Here is a 27,175-nt window from a genome sequence, read left to right as displayed (position 1 = left end):
CACACACGGGAACATCCACACACGGGAGCATCCACACACGGGAGCATCCACACATGGGAGCATCCACACATGGGAGCATCCACACAAGGGAGCATCCACACACAGGAACATCCACACACGGGAACACCCACACACGGGAGTACCCACACAGGGTCACAGACCCTTTTGTGTCTTCTTAGGTTCTTCCATCACGTGCCTTCATTCCTCTCTGAGTAAACATCTCTCGACATTGAACAATTAGGAAATAAATAACTAGGAAATCACACAAAGACAAAAGGAGAAAAGTGATGTCACAAAGTTGTCCTCTTACCTCCACTGGTGCCATGAAATGTTTGGCCTTCCTCTGCCCCCACAACCTTGCACACACACATAATTTTTTAAAAACTGCTGTGTGTCCAGCTACCCTCTCCTGGAAACTAATGCCTTAAACAGCCCGTGTTGCTGATGTTCCATTGAAGGTGCTGGGTGATGTGTTTGCCCCACAATGTGCTGGGGCCTGTCTTGCCAGCTGGTTCTTGGCTGCTGTGTTGAGCCAGGGTGGTGGAGAGATAGGCATGTGGACTATCTCCAGCTCCCTGGGGGCAGACACTAACTTTTTAAGCTTCTGTTTATTGCACACAGCCCTTCGACCTTCCAAGTTCTGGGTTCTTGATTATCTTCCATTTTAAGGCCTGAGTGGTTGGAAGGAATTTACTTGGCAACAAGAACCCTGGACACGAACTTCTCAGCTGGGGGTGCCATGGACCTCTCTGTGCTTATGGAGGTCGGACCTTACCTGAAGCCCCTTCTCGGACTTGTAGATATCTCTCTAGAAGGAGTAGTCCAGAGGATGACTGCAGTGCATAGTGTCAACTGAACCCTTGGATCTATCAGCACACACTTACTAAGTGTCCGCTGAGCGTGACCAACATGACAAGTACTCTGTGCTTGCTTCTGTGACCAACACGACAAGTACTCTGGAGCCTCTGTCCTTATGCCAGTGACATTTAAATTAGGATGAGAGCAACCCAAGTGGTCCAGAAAAAAAAATGAACTGTAGTGTTAAATTGTGTTGTCTACAACTAGTAGCCTGCCAGCATAGATCCCACTGGGGAAGGGCCTGAATCGGGAGCTTTACTCTCTTGAAATTGTATTTGAGTATAAATGTTAGTACAAAGCCAATTACCACAAAGTTTCAGTGTACTGTAATTTGGCTGTCCTTTTATCCACTCCCTGGTTCCCTAGACTTTTATTTAGTATCTGTCACATTGTTCCATGTTCTGTGAATGTTTCTGGCTGTGGAATAGTCTCAACGACAAACCCTTCATAATCCATGTTCCTCAAGGAGCTTTGTATTGACTACTGTGTCGTCATAGAAAACCCACTACGACAGGTTCCACTGTGGGGGGGATGGGGTCCTGTAGCACAAGCAGAGAGGGATATTAGCTGCAGGTTGCTTAGCCATCAATTTGTCACTGACAATTCGCACCCCCTTTTATGCACTAACTCTCCGGACATAGGACCATGGTGATGCTAGTTTCCCAACTGCCTTCCACCAGCATTAGTAAAAATATCATCTCTCAGGAAGGTTGAGGAGAGAACTATAGGGGTCCAGAGATAGGGGGTCGTCAGTTCTCAGCCCCCTGTGCTGTGCAGATCCTGCATAAGCTCTGCAGTGCCTCACCATAAGAAAATGGCACAAGGAAGTATTTGCTATGGGCTACAAGCTCATCATACAAACCCCACTTCAGAGAGACGCATCCCTGCTGCTCATGGGAGAAGCATGAGGTGGGCCTGGTACTCCCACCCAAAATGAAGATCGAGAGTCTACAGGACTTTGTTTTATGTCCTGGAGTGATGTAGGGATGGCAGCCCAACACCCACTACCAAAAAAAGCTTCCCACCTTTCTTAGCGTTAGAATCCACAAGAGTTGTTGGGTTAAGTAGTCATTTATATCAGACACCATAAAACCTCAAGGAAAGCACTAGAGATGTGGGGGGATGGAGTCACTCCAGCCTCAAGGAGAAAGTAGACCCAGTGAATAGAAGGGGGAGCAGTCATAGAGTGGAGCAGAGGGGCTGTGCTCACAGCTGCAGTGAAGAGAGACCGCAGAGAGCCAGGCTGGCCTGAGATGCAGTCCTAAGATCTGGAATTTAAAAGCTTCACCTATTGTTGCATTGAAACCTGCCCTGGACTGAAACAGTTCTCACCTGGTTCCATAAGCTCCTTGCCTACAGCACCAGGTCTGTTTGGAATCATCACTTTCTGCCTTGTTCTCTACACTCTGCAGCGTGGATCCATATCCAGCCCTCAGCCCGACTGCTGCACTAACCACACTTTCCTGCCTTTGCAGCACTGTAACCCCTCTGGAAAGTGACCTACTTTGAGAGAAGGGACCTCCCTGTGCCAAGGACTGGTTTACATGCTACACTTAAATTGCTCCCATTTAATCCTCTTAACAAACCTGGGTATTAATACCCTAAGTTGCCAACTTAGGTAGTGTAACCCCAATTTCCTGGAGCTGGAGACAGACGGCAGAAAGATTAAGGGATCATTTCAAACGTGTGTTGCTACAGTGGGGTTTTATGTTCAGTCTGCTCTTTTCCAAGGCCATCACTAACATGGTCTATTACTTTGCCTGTAACAAACCCCGTCTCCTGAGCTGGTGCTCAGATACTCTTTAAAAGATGTTATTTGGTCCTTCTCTGTAATCTGTTCCTGCAAATCAAGTCTCCTGGCAGCCTCGCCACTTTCAAGCCACCCGTGCTATCAGCGGAACACGGGCCATCCTGAGCCAAGCTTTTCCTCACTTGCCTGCTCGTGGGCTCTTTTCCTCCTCCACACACACGGATCCCAAGTATGCAGCATCTTTGAAAAGGTCCCTTCAGGACGCCTCCACTGCCTGTCTGTGCACCTCATAGTCTAGTCTGTTGATGCTCTGTCTCCAGACGTGCAAAGGAAGTCCAGGGAGTGACTGCGCCCATAAGTAGCACTGCACCTGTTGGTGGAGGATGACGCTATTACACTGTGAACTGCTCATCTCACAGATGGAACTTTCCAATGCAGGAACCACCTACACTCTGAGCATGTCATTTCTCTGGTGTCTAGAACACAAGGGGCAGTTACTGAATACAGAGGTAACGGAGATGCTGATGTGGCCTCTATAATATTAGTGTTTCTAACGTGAGCCCTTTTCCTTATTAATGCTGAGGTTGGAGCACAGAGCCTTGAACATGCAAGGAAAGTGCTCATCCAGAGCTCATCCCTGGCCCTGTGACATGACTATTGAATGTCCAAATACAGTTAGCATCATATTGGCAAATATTCTTTTCATCACTATATATTCCCAGCCTTACAGATAAGTATTAAGGTATTATACGTTTATCATTTGTCTTAGGAAGTAAAAACACTTTATAGACCATTTCTGTGAATACAAAAAGAGATAAGTGAATCAAATAAAAACTTTTAGCAAGAGTTTTGGCCAAAGTAGCAGAGTTTGAGCTTGCCCCAAACATATGAATAGCATTCTCAGCCCAATAAGTCCCAGGGGTTCAGGCACTTGGAAACCCTGTGTAGACTCAGTTTACAGCATTCTCCACCACGTCACCATTTTAGGTGGTGTGTGAAGGCATGGCTGGGGCAACTTGATTTCAATCACCAGCAGTAAAGTGGTACCGTGGATAGAAATTCAAACTCCCATGCTAGTACTTGGCTTTGTAACAGTTTCCATGAGAACATGAGGGGAAGGTCTCCAAGAGCACCTTCCATCTTCACTATGGAAAGGGAAGAGTTTCCAGGTGCCTGCAAGCCCCAGGCAAAGGAGAACTGAAATGTTATGTAATTATTCTTTACCAATAAAAACTCAGGAGTCAGATATTGGGGTAAAAACCTGTAAGAACTTGAATGATCAGAGAAGTGGCAGAGAAGCGACCAGTGGCCTCTTATCTCTTTCACTCCTCCATCCAAAAGGCAGAGACCCTCTTAAGCTCCACCCTACTGCTTCCTGACTCTCTATCTGTCCTCAGTCCTCCAAAATGTGTATGGTTTTGGTCAACTAGTATCTAGTTCCACTCTCTGATTCAAAGCAAACTTTATTGTCAGAATGAGATCAAAATATCACACAACAGAGAACCTTCCCAGGTCATCCTCTGGCAAGCCTTATTGATTATAATGGTGGTGGTGGTGATGATGATGGTGATGATGGCAATGGTGATGATGATGGTGATGGTGATGATGATGATGATGTAATGATGGTAACCGCAAAGATGGACTTGAAGCAAGTATAGCAAACAGCAAAGCCATTTTTTAACCTCAAGACCAGCATTTCAAAATATGCCTGAAAGTTTTCCCCAAATCTTTTCCCATCAAAAACTCCCCAGAGCATTTGACATTTCACACATATCCCTTTTGTGGTTCTGATCCAGTTTTCCACAATTATTCCCAGACTCCCTTGCCAGAGCAAGAAGGCCCAACCACTGGGACAGTGGGAACTTTTGAACTGATGAGCTCGAAAGACTTGGCATACCAGATGACTACATATGACTGGGAACTCTTCAACTGTGTGCACGAGGTGAGGTGCCTAGCAAGGGACATCCATGGGTTCCATAAGATTCCGGAGGGAGCCTGCTTGCTTCACTCAGCTTGCATTTCTGTGTTCCTGCCATGTGGAAACCACATGATGGCTTTTGTGCATGCTGAGCGTACAAAGTCCTCAAGTATTAAAGAAAAAAAATCCCTGTGATGCTATGCTATGTCTTCCAGAGTCTATTAAGCCAATAACACCTAGTTTATATTTATATATTCCACAAGCCTCATGAAGGCCCTTCAAATCTATATGACAAGTCACATCCGGGTTAGTGGTTGGATTCACATCTGCTCCTCGAGAGAATGCTTTCTTGACAAATAGAGGAGCCAGGCTGGTGTTTTGATTTAAAAGCCAACAAATAAGTGAAATTGTTTCCCTCTCTGTTCTAGCTGGAGCTAATCTACCACACATTTGGAAGGCATAATTTTAAAAAGACCACGGCAAACTTGGATTTGTTCCTGAGGAGATTTAATGAAATTCAGTTTTGGGTTGTCACCGAGATCTGCCTTTGTTCCCAGCTCAGCAAGCGTGTTCAGCTTTTGAAAAAGTTTATCAAGATAGCGGCTCAGTAAGTATATTTAACTTTGCAGAGGAAAAAATAGTCTCTGAGCTGTGCTCTCATGGCATGTGCCTTAAAAATGAGAAGCAGGGTATGAGAACTGCCAGCACTGAGTCCGTGGGGAGAGGACTGTATTCTGGCTTGCTAACGGTTAACATCAACATATAAACTAATATCTTGTGGTACAGGAGGTGCTCTAGTCAAAAGCGGGATCAGTTTTGGTATGAATGCCTCACAATTGATCTTTTTTTGTTGTTGTTGTTTGTTTTGTTTTTTTCCTTCCTTGTGTTGGAAGAGTGCATTAAGTAAACAAACATTCCCTTTGCAGAAACTTCTGTTGTAAGGCTCTTGGAGCCCTTGTCCCACATGACACATTCTCACCAGTAGAGGGCAGTAGAACACGCTGGAATGGCAGTTTATCCAACTTAGCCGGAATAAAATCAGTAAAATGCATAAAGGCCAGCTAACCTGGTACTAGGAAATCATCTCCATACACATCATAGAAAGAAAACATCTTATAAATATTCTATTTTAAAGCACTTCTTGAGAAACAATTTATTTACTGCAGGGGCCAGCTAGGTTTCTCCCTGACTTGAATTTAATCTTCTCTGGCTGTTTAGATACGCCTGACAACCTCCTGTTTACTTCCATGTTTTTGGTATCACCACAGTACTAAAAATAAAAAAGCTAAATGTAGCCCGTGGCTGTGAGACTCCTTCCCCTTTCTGAACGCAGAGCCCGAGCTCAGGAAGGTTGGGAGAACAAGCGGCTCAGGCCAGGCAGTTTTCTTGAGCCAAACAGTTCGGATCCCACATGGAGCCTCAGTGCCAGAGCTAAACAAAGAAGGAAAAGCTACTTGGTGTTTTATAGGGGCCGGCTTGCCAGATGCCTTGAGCTGTTTTGCCAAAAATGCTGAGGGCACAATAGAATACCAGGTCCTTTGAATTCACGTGCTGCTTGCTGTTTCTTTGGAAAAGCTGGCTGTCTGAAGGAAGGTTTAGTCGAGTGTGGCCTCTTTCCCAAGCAGCACGAGCAGCCCCTGTGTGGTGAGCAAATGCCTTCATGTGTTTGCAGTGAGTGGATTATGGAAACTATGACAGGGTGTGCTTTCCCATCGCAGGGGGCATGTTCCCTCTTCACCTTAGCCTGCTCATGCCAAGTGCAGCCCCAAGGGAAGAGAGGCCCGCCTGTGGTTTTATGGAGGCAACACGGATGGGCCTCTCAAAACACTCAGGGATATTTTTCTTTTAATGTGTCGGCCTTTGTAACTTATCCCTCTTCCTTCTGACTCCTGTTCATTGTTTAGGTGGACTTGGCCTTGTCTGATTATTTGGCCATTATTCAGCCCTATTCTGGGGCCACTGTCTCATAATGAGCCTGTTTACTCAGCCTGGCTGTTAAAGACTATGTAGACCTGCTAAGGTGGAGTCTACAAGAATGAAACCAAAAGCTGTGGGCAATAGCCGTTTGGCCTGCTGGCTTTAGAGAGCTGCAGCATTCATTATCTTTAAGCTCTTGGCCCTGACAGGAGGAACCTAGCAGAGTTGAGGGGCAGGGCTGGGCTAGGCATTTTTATCCTTTGTTCACACGAGAAGAAACTGAGGCATGCAGTCATCTCCTGACTTGCTTTGAATGACAAGCAAAGTTGCTAACAGAGCAGGTCTGAGCTCTGGGTGATTCTCCCAGTCACTTGCACAAGAAAAGGGCAAGTATATGTATGTGGTGGTGGCATTAGCCCTGAACCTGGGAGCCACTACCCCAGCATTATAATGTCTTTGATAGTTTCCTCTTGCGTGATCTAACCTACTATAGCTCCTCTAAATTGCATTTTTCTATCTCCACAGACACGTGGAGAAGTGTTCATTGCTAGTTTTTGAGTTGAGTAGGAGTAGCCAGAGCAACCACGTAATGAACCTTCTACAGAGATGTTTATTCAAACATTTATGAAGCCGGTCAGCTTAGGTGACCATGTTGATGCGTGGTGAAGGGTTTGTGTTTTTCCCTTTTGAGAGGCCAGGTGTGGTTTTTGTTGTTCACAACCAGGTATACCAAGCACCTGGGATAATATCACCATTTTAATAAGAATTTCTAGTCTTGGTCCAAGTGCTTCATTCCCAAATGTAGATCCATAAATACTCCTAATGGCATAAACACAAACTCAAAATTATCAAAATTACCAACCTCCCTAATGTCAGCTAAACGGAAAATAAGGTTATTTTGCTATTGATGCAATAAATTACCTCCCAACTTCAAACTCTTGGAGAACCAGTGCCCAGCCCCACAGGACCATGCCTTGGGAGCTGATACTTTTCAGTAATTTAGTGTCATTGGTGTAGCATGCAGGAGCCAGGGTGGCTGCAGCATGGTGACATCCTCAACTTTTTCACCTGCCAGCTCAGAGCATCCATCTCCAGCTTTCAAAGTCTCCAACATTTTGTCTTCCCTTTTCCAATCCCATGGGATGTCTCCCCTCTCCCTGTTTGCAAATTCACTACAGCTTTTTAGCAAATTTAGGATTATAATAACAACCCTCTAGGGAGGTGAATTTAAAATACTTCTCAAAACCCAAACCTCAATGGGCAAAACCATCAACTTTCTAGAACTGTAGTGAGGCGGCAAACAGCAGAGCATGGCTGCCCCAGCAGAATTTCTGCAGTGCCCTAAATCTGTCATTGCCAGTTTGTATAAACGAGCCCCGATGAATGCTGATGCCTATCAGAAAATAGAACTCTATTCTTTTTTATTTTGTTTTAAATCTTGCTCACAAGTGGCATTCTACTTAAACATGTACCTCTTGTGTTTCAGCTGCAAGGAGTACAAAAATCTAAATTCCTTTTTTGCCATCGTCATGGGACTCAGTAACGTCGCTGTGAGCCGCTTGGCACTGACATGGGAGGTATGCTACAGCTGGGATCCAGCTGTGACTTTTGTCTTGGGAATAAAACCAGAGGCCCTCCAGTGAGCTTTTCTGTAGAAACAGCGCTCACTGTGGTGGAAGAATGGGAAAGGTGGGACCCTTGGAGGGAGATGACCTTTTTCCAGTTACCACAGAGTGAGAGTTTAAAAAGATACTGTCCAGGCGGGGGTAGTCGGGGGAGGGGAGTGGAGCCTTAGCTTTTCCGTCTCTGCGATGTAAATAATCTTAAATGTGGGTCTTACGTATGACAGAAAGGAACAGCACTGCTCAGACGGCTGCAGAAGTCTCTTTGCACACAGGTTCAGTTGTCTCTGAATAGTCTGCTTACTTGCTTTTGCACCTAGCCTTGCCGATGACTGAAAGAGAGCAGAAAAGCCATTTCATCCAAGTAGGCATTTGGCCTCTGGGAGAAACAGCCCAGAGGCCAACTGTCAGGAGCAGCTGAGGACTGGCTGTCTCATAACCACCTGGTGACTCCTCCCTCCAGAGAGGAGCAACAGTTGGCATGGATTGTCTTTGGAGCTAAAGTCATGAAGGTGCGCTATGAATTTCTGTAACAAACAGGATGGTGATTCATTGACAAGTCAAAAACACCTTCACTTGTCATTAGCTTGGTACTCAGAATGTGCTCGCCCCCTGACATGTGACATAGTGAAAGAAATACTAAACTCCAATAGAACATACTCACAAAAATAGACTCTTGGTAAATACACATAAGCGTGTCTAAGAGGGGCTGCAAGGAGTATCGGACAGACCCAACCCGCTTTGCCACGGTGGGTGTTCGATAGCAACTGTTTGTGTCCACATTCCCTTTGGAGTTGGTGCCCCACCCATTTCCCTCTTGAAAGTATTTTCTGACCCCATCTCTCCTAAATATCGCCGTTGTTTATAAGGCAGGTCCTCACAAGTTCTCTGTCTTGGGTTTCCCTTAAAATTCCAGGCAGATGTATGCAACAGTTCATCCCCTGAATATAGGCATGAGGGAAGCAGTGAGGCCTGCAAGCCATGTGGCTGTATCATCTTCCAGCCGGCGGGAGAACAGGGTTGGGGTGCCGATTATAGGCAAGTCTCACTGCCCAGGCTTCCTGAGATCTCTAGAGACCCAGACTCAGGTAGTCTGCAGTCCGACACAGTCTGCTTCTGGCTCCTGATCCCCTCCCCCAACACAGAGTCCAAATGCCTTGGTTAGAAGAAAGGAATGTTCTACAGTTTTTTGAGGGCCCACGGAGGCCAGGCCAGGCCGGCAGTAGGTTCCCAAGGGGCAGCAACCAGATAGTGAGACAGCACTGCCTGGGCCCTTTGGGCTGCCACAGAGGCCCCAAGGGAGGGTCCAGCCTGCTAATTGGTCAGTTTGTCAGGAAAAAAAAAAAAAAAAAAAAAGCAGAGGGCTAATTGGCCAGTGTAAGAGTGCCATGAGTCTATGAACTTCCATTTTAGTCATTGTGTGTCTCTGACAGAAAAGATTAGCCTCCTCTGATTTATAACCTTCATTTCTTTTTTTTTTTGAGTTGGTGTGATTATGTAATTGTGTAAGGAGAACTTTTCACTCATGAGCATCTTTGATTAGGATTATTTCTGTGCTTGATGAAGACCTCCCAAGGGCTTCTCACACAGCTCCGGTGAGCACCAGAGTGACCACACGAGCAGTGTAAGGAATGGGGCATGATCTCAGGGGACCGTAGGACAACTGTGAAACAGTGAGCAAAGGGAAAAATTAAAAAGCTTATGGTAAGAAGGGCTGGAAGCAGGGAGCAACTCCCATCTAGGGGAGTCCACTAGGGGAGGGCGCTAGCCTTGACCTATTGACACATTGGGAGGACAAGTCCCTGTAGTGGAGGACCACCTCAGTGTGTAGATAGAGAACAGTCCTAAGAGCCACAGAAAGGCCTATTTCCTTTGTCTGGCTAAGAGAGCTAGGCCGACAGAGGTGTGATTAAAAGCAGACTTTATCGATGGACATTGATACAAATGTTCTAATCCACACAGGTCTGTTCAATATGTAGTCCTGGGTATGTAGCCCTGCTTAGGCTTGAACACACTATGGAGACCAGGCTGACCTGGCATTCACAGAGATCCACCAGTCTCTGCTGCCAGAGTGCTTGGATTAAAGGTGTGTGTCGCCATGCCCAGAACCAAAAAGGTCTAGTTTTTAAAATGGACTATATTTTCTACCCAGTGCGGTGATACTCCATGACATCCTCAGACCCCTAATGCCTGGCACAGCTTTCAGCCTTGAATCTGTCTTCTAAGAGATAATTTCCCACATCCTTGAAAATGGGTACTAGGGGATGTGGAGGATGTGCAAGGCACTGGCTTCCAGAAATAAGAGTTTTAGAGGTGATTAAATGGGAATATGGCAGTTTGAGTCACACCAGGGAACAGGCAGGAGTTTTCTGGGGACTTCAGAGTGTGGTTGGTGGAGAGTAGAAGGTAGGCCTCACTGAGCAGAGCAGGGCTGCTGGGACTCTCCAGGCCTCCGTACTGCTGATGTTTTCCCAATCTCTGGATGGGGAAACACATCGCTCTGTTCCATCTGGGTTTGTCAGTAGAAAGCTCAGCTTTACAAAAGCAACACTCAGCAAAATGGGAAGCGGTAAATTGAAAAGGGATCCGGCACTGATCTCCTGGCATCTCTCAGCAGATGCACCGAGTGGTGCTGTCTCGTGTAGCCACGAGAAGCCAGCATGCTGCTAGGACTCTCACACTTTCCGTTACAGCCAGGCAGAGAAACAGTGCAGAAGGGCTTGCTTAGAAGGGAGGCTCAGAGCATAGAAGGGAAGTCACAGAAAGGCATGCAGGGACTGTGAACCAAAGGAGTGGAGCGAGGGATGACCAGCTGTGGCTCAGGGACACTCGGGTGGTGAGACTAACTCCTCCTGTCTGTAATACACAGGCTTCAGCTATTCAAAGGAAACAGTTCCTCTGAACCTCAGTACTGTTGGGCACCAAGGAAATACAAGTTTAAAACACACACACACACACACACACACACACACACACACACACACACACACAACAACAACTCTAAGAAGGCCTTTTCTCGTTTGGCTTTCTTTTTAATCCTAACATTCTCCAGTCTAAACGTCTAATTGGAGAAATCAATGAATTAATAGAAACAAGGATTTGGAGGGCCCAGGCCATTTATACTGTCAGGGATGAAGGCAATCATGATTATAAACCATCCAGCCAAGAATATATTATAAAAGCAGTAAGGCCAAAGCATTCTCAGCGTGGAGTTCAGCTGCAGTAAGACTTTTCAAAGGCAAATTCTCTATATTCCAGAGATTATTCTCAAGTGATGGGGCACACGGTAGTTCATTCTGTCTCAGAGGTGTTTGACTAGGGGCCAGAAGAAATGGATTTCCCTTAGAAACGGTAGTACACACAATCTACATCCAGATATAGAATCTGACAGCTGTGTGTGTCATTTTCATTTTATTAACAGAAACTGCCAAGCAAGTTTAAGAAGTTCTATGCAGAGTTTGAAAGCTTAATGGTAAGTGACAGTGGCTTCTTTATTCTGTTCACTGTCCACATTAATCCAATTTCTGATTAGCTCAAGTTCTCATTGCAGAAATTTTATCTGTCCTTGTTTGACTTTAAGAAGTTTATGATCCCTTTTAGTGCTGCTAAAACAAGCATGCCTGACTAATGAATGGCACCCTCAGGAGCTAACTTAAAGAGGACTTATGTCCCACATAAGGTCAATTTGTGTAACTTAGAAAAGCAGTATAATAGGGTTCCTACCTAACACAGCACAGTTTGGCAATGGGTTGGAAGCTACATCTTTTGGCTTGCCAAAATTATGTCTCCCCGTTGTCTGGGAGGTGTTACCAGACAGGAAAGGGATGAATGGGTCTTGCTGGGAGGCAGGGAATGGTTCAGAGTACAAGTTAGAACTGGCTATGCAAGGTAGGGAATGGGATGGGGAGCCAGTCAACCTTCTGAAGAAGGTAGGGAATCTGTGGATGTTTGTTCTACACAGTTCTTTTTTGCATTCAGAGGGATGCCTCCCCCGGGCTCCTGTAGGCTCGCTCCTTCAAACCGAATGGAAAACAAATGCACAGCACTGTCTCACCCATATGTGGTGTTGTTTTCAAACCAATCAAACCTGTTTAAATCTGCCTTTCTTCCATAACTGCATCTTACCCCAAATACCTGATTGTGAGATGGCAAGGCTATGTGTGCTCAGAGGTTAAAAGGGGGGCGGGGTGTATGTATCTCTCATCATTGACCAGCAACACTTTGTTTCTCCCAAGGATCCTTCCAGAAATCACAGGGCCTACAGGCTGACAGCAGCTAAACTGGATCCCCCCCTCATCCCTTTCATGCCCTTGCTTATTAAAGGTAATCTGATGACACACCCAGGCCAGGCGGGAGGGAGGGAGCACTTGGGGGTGAAGATGACACCCTTTGAGAGGGATGTCTGGCCAAAAGACTCTTCCCACCTCCTTTGATCCCTGCTCATAGGCCCCAGTGTCCTGAAAGGGTGGGAAGGAGGGAATGTGGGAAGGTGGTGGTATGAAAAGCCTGTGATTTTGAAGCCTTGTGAGTGAAAAGGGTTTATGTTAGAGATTTTACTAACCTCAGGTAAAGTGATTTAGAAAGTTAAACACCTAACATAAAAGAAACTATTATCAGCTTTCTTCAACGGCAGTGTTATGCAAATCCATCCGCATATGCTAATGGTGCTATTGTACTTTCTTAGTATGACATATTTCGGTTAGTGACTAGAATGTGGCTTTTATTTCTTTACAGATATGACATTTACTCATGAGGGGAACAAGACGTTCATTGACAACCTAGTAAACTTTGAAAAAATGGTAGGTGCGGTATTATAACCTTAACCACAATGTTTTTTTTTTAATGAAATTTGCATTTGTACTAATAAGGCAAATAACGTCTGTGTGTGCTGCCATGTTACAAAGGTAGTTATACAGAATGGAGTTTTGAAACATTTGGTTCAAATTGGCTCCCTCTTTTGCTGTCAGTTCTCTTTTGTGGAGTTGAATGGTATTTGTGCCTTGGCTCACAGCAGCAGCTAGCTTTTATGCCCCCGTGTTTCTGTCCCTCTGCTGCCTGTTGTTAAAATGCATGAATGTTCAAGAGTGACTTCTGGGTTTCTTGTTGTTTTGTAAGGTTTGTGCAGCTAGACTGCCCCAGGATGCCTTTGAAATGTTTATCTGCCAAGGCTGACTAGAGTTCATGTAGGTAAAAGGCAATGCTACAGCCGGTCTTTATTGCAGGGTATTAATCTAAGTGTGCATTGCTTAGTCTCATAAAGTCCACTCAGGTTCAGAGAGGGGACTTGGAGACTCAGAGATCTCCATAACACTGACAACGCCAATGAACTTAACAAACGTGAAACTGGCACTTTCCTGTTCAGGGGTTTCCAACCCCTTCCCCTCCACCCCACCCCCATCCAGAGAAGAGTCTGGCAAAAGTACTTTGCAGTTTGTGCTCTTATCTTCTGTGCAGCAATAAGGCAGGCCCTGTCAGAGTCTTTCTTTAGCACACCATCCATGTCACTGGAATGCCACACTCTCTCCGGATCCTCGGGGCTGAATGCAGCCTGGGGAGACAGAGTAATAGAGCTTCATTTCCCCAAGGGGTAAGCATTTGCCCAAGATTGTTCTGCAGTGTGGATGTGGCCCTGGGTTTGGAACTCGGGAGACATTTGGGCCAATATTCAATTCCGTCCTTTTGTTCCTCATCTTCATCTTCTGTGTGAGTCTGTTTCCCCCAGCAGGAAATGGGGCTCATGCGTGCTTTAGCTACCTCTAGGCTGATGGATGGTGCATGGCATGTGGGTCTTCCCATGTTCTTGTCAGAAACCTGTAATGCTAATTGTTTCTTGAAATCAAACTAGTGTGTATGTCTGCAGAAGAATTTGAAACACCCCACTGTCTGTGGGCTAAGGCTCAGCCCTGTTCATCCCAGCATATGGCTAGGAAGTACAGTTTAAGTCTTAAGCTTCCGAGGGAACAGACTGTAAGCACATACCCCTCAAAGACATGGCACCCAGGAACAAACAGTGATTCTTTGCTTACTTGTTAGCATAGAGCACTAAACATTCCCCAGTGCTTTTGAGAAAGACAAATGCTTGTTTTTCCGAAGTGGATGATTGAGCAAATAGGAAAAGTGCCTTCCAAATCACGCATGCAGAACATTCTAAGACCAAGAAGCAGCTAAGCCAACCACTGGGCTATACAATACAGGCGGGCAGAGATGTGAAACCAGCATTCCCTGAAGAGTCCTAGAACTTCTGACTGCCAACGTGACCTACGTGGTCCAGAGAAAGCAAGGACAGCAGCTCACACTGAGCCAGCCTTCCACTGGGGAGGCTGACAGTTGTCTCTGAGTTTCTAGTGTCCTGTAGCCTACAGAGGGAAAGGCAAGATGACCCAAAAGTAGGCTTCTCATGTCTGCACCTCAGGTCTACAGACTGCATTGAACTCCTCCCTGCTAGGCAGTAAGCACGAGGTCCTAACTGTTCTCTCTGGGTGGCCACTTCTGTTCAACAGCCGCTGATTAGTTAAGCTAGCACTGCAGCCACAATACGCAAGCCTAAACTAATGATGGGCTGAAAGTCATTATGATAATTTAAGTTTATTTCTGTCCACTTCCAAGTCTTGAGTGAGCATGACAGCCCCGAACTGAGGGATAGTAAAGGTTCCTGGCTTCAGCACTCTTTGAATTTCACGTGGTCCATGACGACATGCCATCACATCCCAGCTGTGAAGTAGGGGAAAGGGCTGCAGGAAGGTGTGCTTCTTCCCCTTAAGGAGAGGGAAGAAACTGTACTCACCACTTAGAAATTTCATCACATGAAAGGAAGGCTAGAAAACGTAGCTCATCTGGGGTTTCAGTGTGCCCCATTAAAAATTACTCATCTGTTGCTGTGAAAGAGAGGGAGGGAGTTTTGGAAAATGCCTTTAGTCCTCTGTATGGGCAATTTTCTAAGTTTTATTTTATTTGACAGATCATATTACCAGACAGTTTGATTTCAGAAATGCCCTTCTGCAAGCTACTTGTTACTAGAAAATAAAATAAAATTTCAAAAACACTTGATTGGCTTTCTAACCCTGACTGATAAATGTGGCATTATCAGACAACATTGATCAATCAGTGCTAGCTAGCTTTCCAACATTTTCTCTCATCAACCACCTCACCCTTGGTACCACCACCGTCACCATTACCCCCAGTCCCTTATGTGTCTTGGAGAAGGTTGCATCTTCTTTTCTTGATTCCTGTCAGTCATCCATCAACAAGGACCAGGTGTGAGCAGAGTGGGCCGCCCTGGCCTCTGTCCTCAGTGGGAACCCCAGACAGAGGCAGAAGTCGCTGGGGCAGCCAGGGACACCAATGCCTTTCTATGGTGCCGGCCTCACAAGGGTACAACAAGGCAACATGCCAACACTAAGCTTTTTGTCTGTTTGTTTTGAGCATCTTCATCCTTGCTGTATGTATGAAATGAGGATTTGAGGATTAGAGAATTTGTTGCTTACTGCTTTTCAGGATCTGTGAGTATGAACAAAAAAGAACTCACACCTGATCCTTGTGCAAAAAAAAAAAAAAAAAAAAAAAAAAAAATCAAAAATCAGGCATTCTTTTGGGGGAATCATAAAGGTGTATTCAGAAAATGTTTGAATAAAGCCCTTTATAGCTTTCTATGGCATGTGTGAATATTTATAACACTCAGAAGGTAGACCAGCTATGGGTTAGAGGCTAACATGCTGGCCTGCTGCCACTACCCCAGGCTGCAGAAGGCACGCTGATAGGTACAGTTGCTGCTGTGCTGGGAAGTTGGTTCTATTTCAGACATAACCATATTTAGGTATATTTATCTAAGAATAAGATTTTGAAGTAGTCATTTTTTTTTCTGGAATGAGAAGCATGGGGAAAACTTCTAGACTTCTGGAAACATGAACAGAAGCTTATTAAGGGAGAGAAATATTTCGAATCCCTTCAGTTTGGCATTTCTAGGTATGCCATTTTATAATTAGCAACAGTGTAGCTTCTAACAGCAGCAATGTTCTAAAATGTGGTTGGGGAGAGCTGGTTTTGTTACCTGGAGCTATGAAAAAATAATCTTTAGGTAAAAATCTAAGTGCATTAAATGTGGTTGGGGGGGCGCGTTTTTTTTCCCGGGGCTGAAAATCAGGTAAAAATCTAAGTGTTCAAATTTGCCGGGCCCCTAAGACCTTTTCAATTCAAAGGAAATCTATCTATAGGGATAGCTTGGGGACTTTCCATAGACTTCACAGGCCAAGACAAATGCAGATTTTCCAAAGAGCGTACTTCACAGCAACAGAAGGTCTGAGGGTGCCCAGGCAAAGGATTTCACTAGGAAATTTAAATAAATAAATAAACATACAAAGTAGTCCCTGTCCTTTAGGATATATGCTATTGCAAAGATAAGATAAAAACACCTGGTATATTAAAAATTACCAAAGACAACACAAGTTATTAAAACAGGGGCCAGGAGAGCAATCAAAGACATGGCCCCTACCGAAGAAGCTACTGGGTGAGAAGTTCTGTGACCATGTCAGCAACAGGGAAAACCACATTACATACAATCACATAAGATCCAGCCATCAAGTGTCATCTCAGACTTCAGCTCTGAACACAACCCAAGTTGGCACAAGTGTCCTTTGTTTCTCTCCCAGCCTCAGGTCCTTTGTTCTAGCTGTCACCTCTGCCTGAGAGTTTTCTTTCCCCAGTTCCCATGTGTGTGGCTCCTTTGAACCCATGCTTTTTCTCTGGGTGGGCGCCCTTGACTCCCCACGCACCATTGCTCACTCACATCAAGTGCTCTGACTGATGGCCCAGCCTTGAGAGTTGCTTTTACTATCCAAATCCGAGATAGTCATCTTTGCTTTTCTTCATCTGTCCTCCACACTGGAAGGCAAAGGCTGTGGACCAGGGATCTTGTCTGTTTTGTCCACTGATCTTTCATGAACATCCATAAGTGTGTTTGGTATAGTCTACATATGCAAGAAATATTCATTAGATGGAAGAATGACCCAGTGATAGTCCAGTGCTGGACTTGATAAGGAAGGACATTTGGAAAGTATTTTATGACAAACATGATATCAAAAAGCATTTTATACTTGTTAGAAATTGAAGTAATGAAGGTGTCCATGTTATTCATTCTACAAAGCTGAGATTTGACTCAGGATTTCTTTCCCTTAGCTTTCTGTTCCTGAATGTCCCTTCCCCATCCTATGGTACTCTGTCCTTCATTGTCCTTCCAGTCTCCTTCAGGGTATGCAGATATCCATCTGTGATGTCCCATGACCTTTCCCTATGCGATAGACTATGAATGTTATATATGTTAGACATGCCTGTTTGTCACAGATCCTTAGGATAACAAAGACCCATTGCTGGGGACAAAGCTCAGGCTTCTCCAGGAATGCATACAGCAAAGGCTGATTGAGTTCTAGGAAGTTAGGCCTTATTGTGCATAACCAGTGTTTGCTACCATGGACATGATCTTTGGAGAAGAGAGACTATGTATTTCTGTACTTTATAATGGGGAAAAATTGTGTCCTGAAGATGTAGCAGTCTGAATAAAACTATTATGTATAAATTATGTGACCTGTACATGCTAAGCATGGAAGGATTGATAGATTATACCAGATAAGCGCAGAGACAGAGACAGGGTCAAAGCATCAGAGTAGAAATGTCAGAGGAGAAAGAGGATCCTGGCAAACAAGAGCAGCAGTGGTGATGAATGTGGTACATGTCTGTAATCCTGGCACTGGAGGGCCATGAGTTCAAGGCCAGCCTGGACTATCATGAGATCTTATTTGAAAATCAAAATAAAAAGAATAAGAAGGATCAAGATCTTAGTGGTCAACAGAAGGAGAGGCAAAAACTGCTTCAGGAGACTTGCTAGAAGGGGCCTGATTCCCAGGAGCCACTCCTTAGGGAGCTCCCAGCTGAGAAGCCAAATGGCCTAAGGCCAGGGAAGCTTGTACTGGTGGTGTCTGAGCCTGTTAACAGTGTCAGGTGGCCTTGTCTAGAGGCCTGCTAGTCTGAACTTGATGAACACTAGACACATAAGCCTGCACCTCCTCAGAAACACAAGGAGTGGGGAGCCTGGCCAGGACCAAGAGTCAGTAGGAACAAACTACAAGACTGGAAAGCAGAGAGGCCTGGCAGATAGCTTCAGGTTCACTTGTGTATGGAAATTTGAGTGAGAAAACCTGGTTGGGCAGGCCTGCTCCATAAAGGCTGACCTACAGGTAAATGGGTGAGGCTGAGGCCATGATCAAGGCACCTCACACTGCACTAGATCCGAAGATAAATATCTACCTTTGAGCTCAAGGGATCCCAGAGGTGATACACGGGCACAACTGGTGGTCATGTTGTTGTCTTAGGCCCCAGGAAGGACATCTGCTTCTGAGTCCTTGCCTTCAGTTATAAAAAGAAATAAATATCTGGGTGTGGCTACAAAGTCTTTTGTGCGCCACTACTGTTTTCTTTTGTAAATGTTCTGTAAATGCTCATCCTGGGGAGAATTTCTCTGCCTCAGTTGGATCTATCTCTCGGTCCAGCAAGTTGGGCACTATTCGAACAAGGCACAGGGTATTCAAACGAGCCCAAAGGCCTGCACCAAAACTCTAGAATCATGTCAGGGGTTCTGATGAGGTTCCAGCTTGTCCACCCACCCAACTTGGACAATCTTCTGAGGGAGGTGTTCTCACAATCACCCCAAATTACCAATCACTTTGACAATGAGCCAGTTGTTAATAGGAGTCATAATCCTTGGCTTTGTCAGGATGGGAAAAGATGTTTGGTGTTCTGCTCTGGAGTAATCAAGCTTTTCCCCCTGGCCTGGCAACACAGAGAGTTGCCTGGCCAGCTCTAGGCAGGCCAACCTGCTCTGGCAAGACCTCCAAATCTAGGGTGTAATTTTTTTACTCCCTCCCCATTATGGCAGTTGGATAATGAAACCCATGTCTCTTTAGCTTTAGTTTCGGCCAGCCTCAGCTGAGTGCAACCATGAATAATCTTGTCTGCCACCAAAGATGACACATGGGGTGAGGTCTTTGGAACACAAAAGACAGAAAGACTAACTAGATATGTTTTAGTGAAGATGAATGTAAAATCCTCCTCCTCGACCCTTAAAATTACCTGTACATTGATAGAGAAGAGAGCTGAATCCAGGCCACAGCCCAGTGAACCGAGTGGTGAGGTTTAATTCTCTGAATCCAACAGATGTCAGCTATATAATCTCATTCAAATTATGACATAGATGTACAACTCAGCCTGATCAAGGAAAGGAGGAAAGAAGTAATTTTCTGTGCTCTAAGATGCCACAGTAGATACTGGCTAAGAGAGACAAAACTGTCCCCTAAGAAACTGCTAATAGCTAGGCATGGTGGTGCACACTTTTGGGAGGCAGAGGCAGGTGGGGACTCAGCAAGTTTAAGCCCAGTTTTGTCTACAGAATGAGTTCCATAATAACCAGAGTTGTTACACAGAGAAACGCCATGTCTTTGAAAAACAGAACAAAAACAAATAATAAATAAACCAAATAAACAAATAAATCGTGGTGTTTAGATTGAGTAAGGAAGACCTAGGGAAGGAGTTCTGCATGCTTGAGGGACCAACCTATTTGCTAAGTTCCAGAGCTTAATGAGGGAGAGGGAAAGGGAGAAATACTTTTGACTCCAGCCAGCAACAAAATTCTAGGTCAGAAATGTTTGTAAGTGAGAAGGTTGACTTTAGAGGTGATGCATTCCCACTGCTAGGTACACTCAAACGCTGAGAGCCATGGCTACAGAAGGCATTCTGCATCCTGGAGTTGGTTTGGGGGGTGATTCCTGGAGTCTCAGTAGCACATCAAATATTGCACATGTCAATGGGCACAAAAGAGGTTGGAGCTAAGATATCACGCTAATCCCTTTCTTTTGGCCTCCTGAAAAAAAAAAAAATTCTATAAGCAACACTTGCACACTGGCCAGCAATGCTAGTGCCTTCACTCACCATCCCTGAGTTCACACCATTAAACATTATTGTGTGGACCTCACATAGGGAAAGAATGGACCTCCTTACAAAGCCCAATTTGGATTTTGAAGTTAAGCTGAAGTTATCTTGGCAATACAATTAAAAGGATACGTCAAAATTAAAACCATTGTTAAAATTAATCAAAGATTTGGAAAGGTAAAATGAACTTCGGGGCTAGAAATTACGGATTTGAACAATTGTTCTCACATTTTAAACTACATAATGAGCTAAAAATTATGAAGCCTCAGAGGATAGCTATAAAGAGTAGTCTAAAACTAAAGTCAGAATGGAATGTTTTATCTTTCAAAACTAAAAAGCAGAACAATTACTCCCTACAAAATGGTATAGGAAGAGGTTTCTGACCCCTGCTAATTGTTTTATTATTCTTCAGAGGGGCATACTGGCAGAATTTCATGGGGGTTTCGGTAATTACATTCCATTCAATATCTGAAGAATTACAATAATTCCACATGGAATATACTTGTGCCCTTCCGATGCAAAGCCTTTAGAGGAGTGAAAAAACAGCTTAAAGTAAATTAGCAGGGAAATTATCATAGTTACTGTTTATTCTGGGGCTCCATATATCAGAGGCTAATTATACATTGTATGCTACGTTTCCTTGGAGGTATTTGTAGTTTATTTTTCATGCTGATCCACAGTCCTACTGGCTTTTAGGACCCTTTATGAAAGTAAAGTTTGAACAACTTTTCTGATGGCCACTTCGTGTGTGAGAAAGCATCCTACACAGACACATGCCACCTCGGCTTGCTGGCACCCTGCAAATGGGAGAGAGCTGGAAGCGTACGTTGTGGTGCTCGTGTATATACATTTCGAAGGCTTTGACTCTCCTGTCATCTCCTCAAAGTCACTTTTTTACACTTTTGTAAACCAAGGGCCTATAAGAGATGAAAGTGGGGACTGGATTTACATAGCTACTTAGAAATCGGGGAGTCATTTTCCCTGGACAGAACCTGCTGATAGAACTATGCATCCACTGTCTCCACAGTTCCCTTTTAGAATCGCAGAAACAAAGTCCAGAAACACATTCAGGGACTTCAAAGCCAAGCTACTGCTGAAGTACCATAAACAAAACCCGGACATCCTGGCCAAAGAGCTGTGCCTAGGCTTCACCAGTGTTTTTCCTTGGGAGTCTGAGGTCTCCGTGCCTAGCCTTCATGGTACTGAAGTCTGTCCTTTTCTTCTGCTTTCCATAGTGGAGCTTGAGTCTAGGGTTTCTCATATGCTCAGCAAGCACTTTCCACTAAGCCACATTCCCCAGCCCTTTCTGATTCTTTTGTGTCTACTTGCAACATACACAAAAATGCCCTTTTGAATTTTTATGGCAACTGAAACTTTAAAGCAATTAGTAAGATCACTTACTGACTGACAAAATGAACAAAGACCAACTGAGTTACATAAACTTCTTAGAGACTTTGTAAAACGCAAATGGTAAGGAAAATAATCACAGTGCAATGTGAAAGTGCAAACCAAAACCAAAATATACATGCAGAGTATGATCACTTTTTAAATACATTCGCATGTTCATTTTTAAATATCAGAAGGCTAGCTAGTGGTGGCACACGCCTTTAATCCCACCACTCAGGAGGCACAAGCAGGCACATCTCTGAGTTCGAGGCCAGCCTGGTCTACAAAGAGAGTCCCAGGACAGCTAGGGCTACACAAAAAAATCAAAAACAAACAAAATAAAACATGTATATACATATGAACATAAGTATACATGTGGTTTATTTTATTATTTATTATTATCAGATGTATGCCTGATATATATATATATATATTTATAAAATCAGAAGGCAACGCACCAAAACAGTAATGAGTTTACCCCTTGGGTTACAATCTACATGGTTTTTACTCTGTTCCTACCATTTTGATTTCCTAAAATGTTACTATGGCAGTGTTATAAATAAGGAGGTAAAAGCAAAGAAGGAAGGAAAACAGAATTTGGATTGAAACAGATACTTTTTCTGGGACTAAAAAAGGTCAGGAAAGCATAGTAAGGGGCAACAATTATTAGGGGAATATTCAGATTTTGTTTGGACAGAGTTATCTACCACCTCACTCACTGCCTGATACCTGGGAGAAACTTGAAAGCTAACCATCTTCAGATCCCAGACAATTTCAAAGGACGGTGGTGCAAACGGGTCTCTCGGCATCAAAGTACAGTGTCAGATACATTTTTACACACAGTGAGACAGAGAGCTATGTCATAAAGTCATGAATATGTGTTGCCTGCAAATGCTTTGTACTAGGATGCCTCGTTAACGTCATTGTGCAAGTTCCGCATCACCCAGCTGCCTTCAGATGTCAGCATGCCAGAACATGCTGTTTGCTGTGATACCAAGTGTTGGTGGAATAAATAATGGTTTCCCCCTTTGGGGATGATACACTAAAATGACTTGCATTTCCCTTTTCTTTTCTTATTCCTTACAGCGCATGATTGCAAATACTGCCAGAACAGTACGGTATTGCAGGAGCCAGCCCTTCAGTAAGTTCTGAGTTACTGCGTGCTCTCGTGGACATGGTGTGATTAAGTCTTTTTAAATGAGACTTTCAAGCCCCTCTAGGAGTCTGGACAGCATTTGACTGTGTCAGATGGAGTTTGGACCATGAAGCACACATGTGCCTTGGGTTTAAGAACTTTGTTTTGTTGTTAATAAGACTAAGATATATTTGCATTGCTATAACACAAGAAAAAACATGTCAGAATATTTTTTAATGAGTGAATTTGAAGGAAATTCATTTGCTCACCCAGTGTAGCTAGAACAGGTAGGTTGCAAAGGCCCAAGAAAGCTTCCATGCCGCTTTTTTTTTTTTTTTTTTTTTTTTTTTTTAGTTTTCTGAGGCAGGGTTTCTCTGTATAGCCTTGGCTGTCCTGGAACTCACTCTGTAGACCAGGCTGGCCTCAGACTCGCAGAGATCTACCTGCCTCTTCCTCCCAAGTACTGGGATTAAAGGTGTGTGCTACCCTTGATATGACTCACTGCTCAATGCCGAGAAACAGCAGCCCTTGGTGAGTCAGTGATGTCTTTTATAAACCAAGAAAGGTAACATTTATTGTCTCTCAAAAATGCATTAGTGTTTATAACACATTTGCAAGAAGTCCCCTGGCAGGATTCTCCATAACATTTCTAGGACTCCCAGGTACTCTTTTAACTGTTGAACGTGTGTCATAGACACCAGTGCTGTGTTTTCATAGGTATAAAATATTACTAACAAATGATCATTTTAAACTGTTCAGTTTCCTTGCCATACCGGCTGGCCACGTTACACCGGTGCTGCTGTCTTTCCTGGCCTAGGATTCGGGATAAGGACTAGAGCTTTGCTCCTCTGGTCTGGTTTGGGAGAGAACAGTGAACCCTTTGAAGTTTTGTGCTAATGTCATTATGTGAGTCACGTGAGAGAATTGGCATATTAACTCAACTCGATGAGATGACACAGATGTGACAGCAGCCTACCTCACCATCCTCTCCAGTAGATCCTGTCTTAAGAGACTGACAGGTTCTTGTTTTAATAATCACAGTGGTACACCCTTTGTAGTGTTGATCTGGCCCTGAGCCAGAGCTTGCTAACATAGAATGCCAGAACTACTCACTCTTTTTTTTTTTTTTTTAATGTTCAGGAGGAAAAAAAAACAATTATAGAAAATAATCTTGGCTTAGGGAGCTTTTGAAAAATTAATTCAAACAACGGTGCCCTCTCATTTCTAAAAATGAGAGCAGTCTTGCATGTTACCAACCCTTCCTACATGGATTCTGCCAGAATTCAAGTGTCTTATGTCCCTTCCCATAGTAATTTACTATGTGTATAAAAGACATGGCCACAGATCGGCGGAAAATGAGGAGAAACAGTACCAGTCATAATGGGCTTTACAATACAGAACCCACATCCCTTTAGAGGGTTCCAAAACATTCTCGAAATTACATGCAAAGTCACGCATGCTGGAGAAGGTTCAGAATCTTGGAGATGGTTCTTGGGGACACAGGGGGCTGTTGCTCCAGAACCAAACAGGAGCCATAGTAGAATCAGCTTTGTTTCACCAGCCTCTTCAGCAGCAAAAGTCTCCGTCCTCCCACAGCTTTGAGAGAAGTGAGGGGATTTTTTTCTTTTCTTCCTTTTTTTTTTTTTTATTTCCAGTGCATTTGTTGAACTTATCAGCAACTGCTGGTAAACAACAGCTGCTCGGCTTTGAAGTCAACCATCTATAGATAAAGCTATAGGAATAGATTCATAAACATTGTGGGGATGTATACAATGTAATTACAGTATATTGTACATGCAGAGTACACTGCCAGTGGGAAGCGGGGGAAATTAAGCACAATGTGTCCTGCGGTTCACTGTGTATTATTTATATGTGATAATTACACTGATGAGTTTCTTCTTAGGGCGAGCAGGGGCCTTTGTAGCTTGTCTCTGCCTTCTGTGCTGAGACCTGCCTCAGTGCCCTTCAGCCCTGGATGCAGATGGTGTTCTGATTGTCTGGAGGAGTAGTGGGTGGATCTAAGAGGAGCAACCGGACTTCAGAAGGCAGCGCTGGGGGTGGGAGGAGGGAACTCAGTCCAGAGTCCAGCTTGGCCCTCCTGTGTACACGAGAGGACAGTCTATGGCCCATGGGCTGTGTAGCAGAGGGTTGGGCTATGCATACACAGCCTCTCCTTCTTCGTATGAAGGGGTCTCCATTTCAAATCTGGGAAAAGTACAGGGGAGAAATTCAGAGTCCTTGTTTCAAGGGAATGGATAGGGAGGAAGGAACAAACATAGAAACAAAGGGAGCATCGGCTAGTCTGGACACAGATTCCTACACTCTGACGGCATTCAGGAGCTACGTGGCCACTTCCCAAGGCACCGTGTTTCCAGTTTTCCACTCTGCTGCTGACCCTGGCCTTCCTCTTTCTTATATACACTGTGTATCTCAATCTGCTGACAGATTTTCTTGGGCTCCTGGTTTGAATAAAATCCATTTACGTTTTTGACAGCCCAGGTGCTCACATCAGTAGATCAAAATAGAACGGTCAGCGGACTTTCAGAGCAAGTCGTGTCAGAGAAGAAAAATTTACTAGACGTCATCAATTAACCAGAAGGTGGCTTTGCCTAATCCAGACTCCACCTGGGGCGGGCATACCGTTGAAGAGGTGCTGTACGTGCATGTAAGCAAAGGGGGCCTATGGGGCCTGATGCCCACTGGCTCACTTCGGTTCAGTCCAGGTGTTAAGAGCTTTTGTGAGTTGCTAATGAAACTATATCTTTGACACTAGTCCTCATCTGGATCAAAGGAGGTGGAGAAAGAGTGTGACACAGAGGTGGGCTGGGAAGGGAAAACAATTTTCATCTGTCACCAGGGCCATCAGACAGATGCTTCCCTTTTTATTTGGTGCCCTTTTTCTTTTTCTTTTTCTTTTTTTTTTTTTTTTCCTGTGTGCAATGCAAAGGAAAATGATCAAAAGAGATGATGCCAGGGAAGAAAAGAAAATCGGAGTGTAGAAGGCAGCAGATGGACCAACCAAGTAGAAATATTTCAGTGAATGTGGTGTGTGGAAAGGTCTTGGCGGAGCCCAGGGAATCTGCGATAAGTGTGATAAGTCAGTGGGGAAAATAAAGCAGCATCTTCCATGCAGATATTGCGCACTGCCAACTCTGCCTGCTATTCCTTTAACAGATCCCGATGCCGCTCAAGCTAATAAGAACCATCAGGATGTCCGGAGTTATGTACGGCAATTAAATGTGATTGACAACCAGAGAACTTTATCACAGATGTCACACAGATTAGAGCCTCGCAGGCCATAGAGTGATGTTTTGTCTCCACTCCACAATCTTTCACAAAAAAAAAAAAAAAAAAAATGCCAAGTATGTTACTACTGACTGTGTCGCCACTAGAGATTCTCCAGAATGAGCAGAGACACATCCTGAAACAACCCCCACCCCCTCGGGACCACATCCAGTTATTCAACCATACCACAAGAAAGGAAATGATTTGACTTGTATAATGCTGACATGCTGTAGCTTAGGAATCATCTGTTATAGCCACCTCCTTCATTTCCAGCCATGCCATCATCCGGCTCACATGAAGAAATAACATTGGTGAGGGCTTCATCATGCCCCTGACATCCCTTTCCAGGCTGTTTGCAGGATGAGACTGTGCCATGGGTTTGACTTAGATACATTGGTGATGACATAATTGGATGTTTTTTTTCCTTTATTTAGCACCATGATTTGGGGCATGGGGACTGGGGTGGGTGTGGAGGAAACCATAAAAGTCCAAATTATTAGTTGTATTCCTCCATCTTCATAGTCTTACCTCTGAACGAATAGAACCTCATCACAATACTATGAAACATTATGGCTATTTGGTCTGTAATTTCTGAATGATCTATAGAATAATATGTTTACATTGTAACTTTAAAAAATTTACAAATCAGGATTACACATGTAAGAATTCAACTAAGAAACACTAAGATTCTTAATATTGCCAGCATTAAGATAGAAAATAACATTTCAGAAGAGCACAATATGCACAAAAAATTTTTCAAAATTGAAATATTTTCCTGGGCATTAAAAACCTTTCCTCTACAAATTTATTGATACTGATTAAAAAAAAAACACATATTTTCTGGACTTAAATGTTATTACAAAAATCTTAATTTTCAGCAGTTATTTTGCACTTTCAGATAGATTGTAAATAGGTCATGTGATCAATGGTATAGAGTTATTTATTTGCTACATTATAGACATTGTGCCAAATATTCCTTTTTTATTTATTTTATTTGGTATGAAATTTTGGAGTACATTTTTTTCCTTTTTCACAATTAGACTACATCTAATGTGTAGGAATTGTATATACATATCTCTTCTGTAAATAACAGCCAGTATCTTCATTAAATATACTTGACAAGAAATAGTTGTGTTGTAAGTTTCTTTGATACAAGAAGTGTACCTTTCAGTACAGTGGGTACGGGATTTTTTTCCATTTATTTTTCTTTGTGTGTGTGCTAAAGACTGAACCTGGTCTCATGCATGCTAAGTCACACTAAACCTGGGCCTACAACCCAGCCTGAATTTGTTTTTGTTGTTTGTTAATTGAAGCAAATTCATATAGTAATA

General features: G+C 43.9%; 1 protein-coding gene across 8 annotated transcripts in view; it reads left to right on the top strand.

The window, feature by feature from the left end:
• The window catches only part of Rapgef4 (Rap guanine nucleotide exchange factor 4), a 279,513-nt gene extending 252,543 nt beyond the window's left edge, over positions 1 to 26,970 (top strand). For all 8 annotated transcript variants that reach the window (XM_051184480.1, XM_051184478.1, XM_051184484.1 and 5 more), the window contains 8 exons: positions 4,425 to 4,550; positions 4,955 to 5,133; positions 7,930 to 8,020; positions 11,487 to 11,537; positions 12,301 to 12,388; positions 12,800 to 12,864; positions 22,511 to 22,565; positions 25,734 to 26,970. In XM_051184480.1, coding sequence (XP_051040437.1) covers positions 4,425 to 4,550; positions 4,955 to 5,133; positions 7,930 to 8,020; positions 11,487 to 11,537; positions 12,301 to 12,388; positions 12,800 to 12,864; positions 22,511 to 22,565; positions 25,734 to 25,861 — 783 coding nt within the window. In that variant the 3' untranslated portion in view covers positions 25,862 to 26,970. The remainder of the gene's footprint in view (positions 1 to 4,424; positions 4,551 to 4,954; positions 5,134 to 7,929; positions 8,021 to 11,486; positions 11,538 to 12,300; positions 12,389 to 12,799; positions 12,865 to 22,510; positions 22,566 to 25,733) is intronic.
• The last annotated feature ends 205 nt before the right edge of the window (positions 26,971 to 27,175 follow it).

The sequence above is a fragment of the Phodopus roborovskii genome, unplaced genomic scaffold (assembly GCF_943737965.1).
Source record: "Phodopus roborovskii unplaced genomic scaffold, PHOROB, whole genome shotgun sequence".
Classification (NCBI taxonomy): domain Eukaryota; kingdom Metazoa; phylum Chordata; class Mammalia; order Rodentia; family Cricetidae; genus Phodopus; species Phodopus roborovskii.
This window is presented reverse-complemented; position numbering and strand designations above follow the sequence as displayed.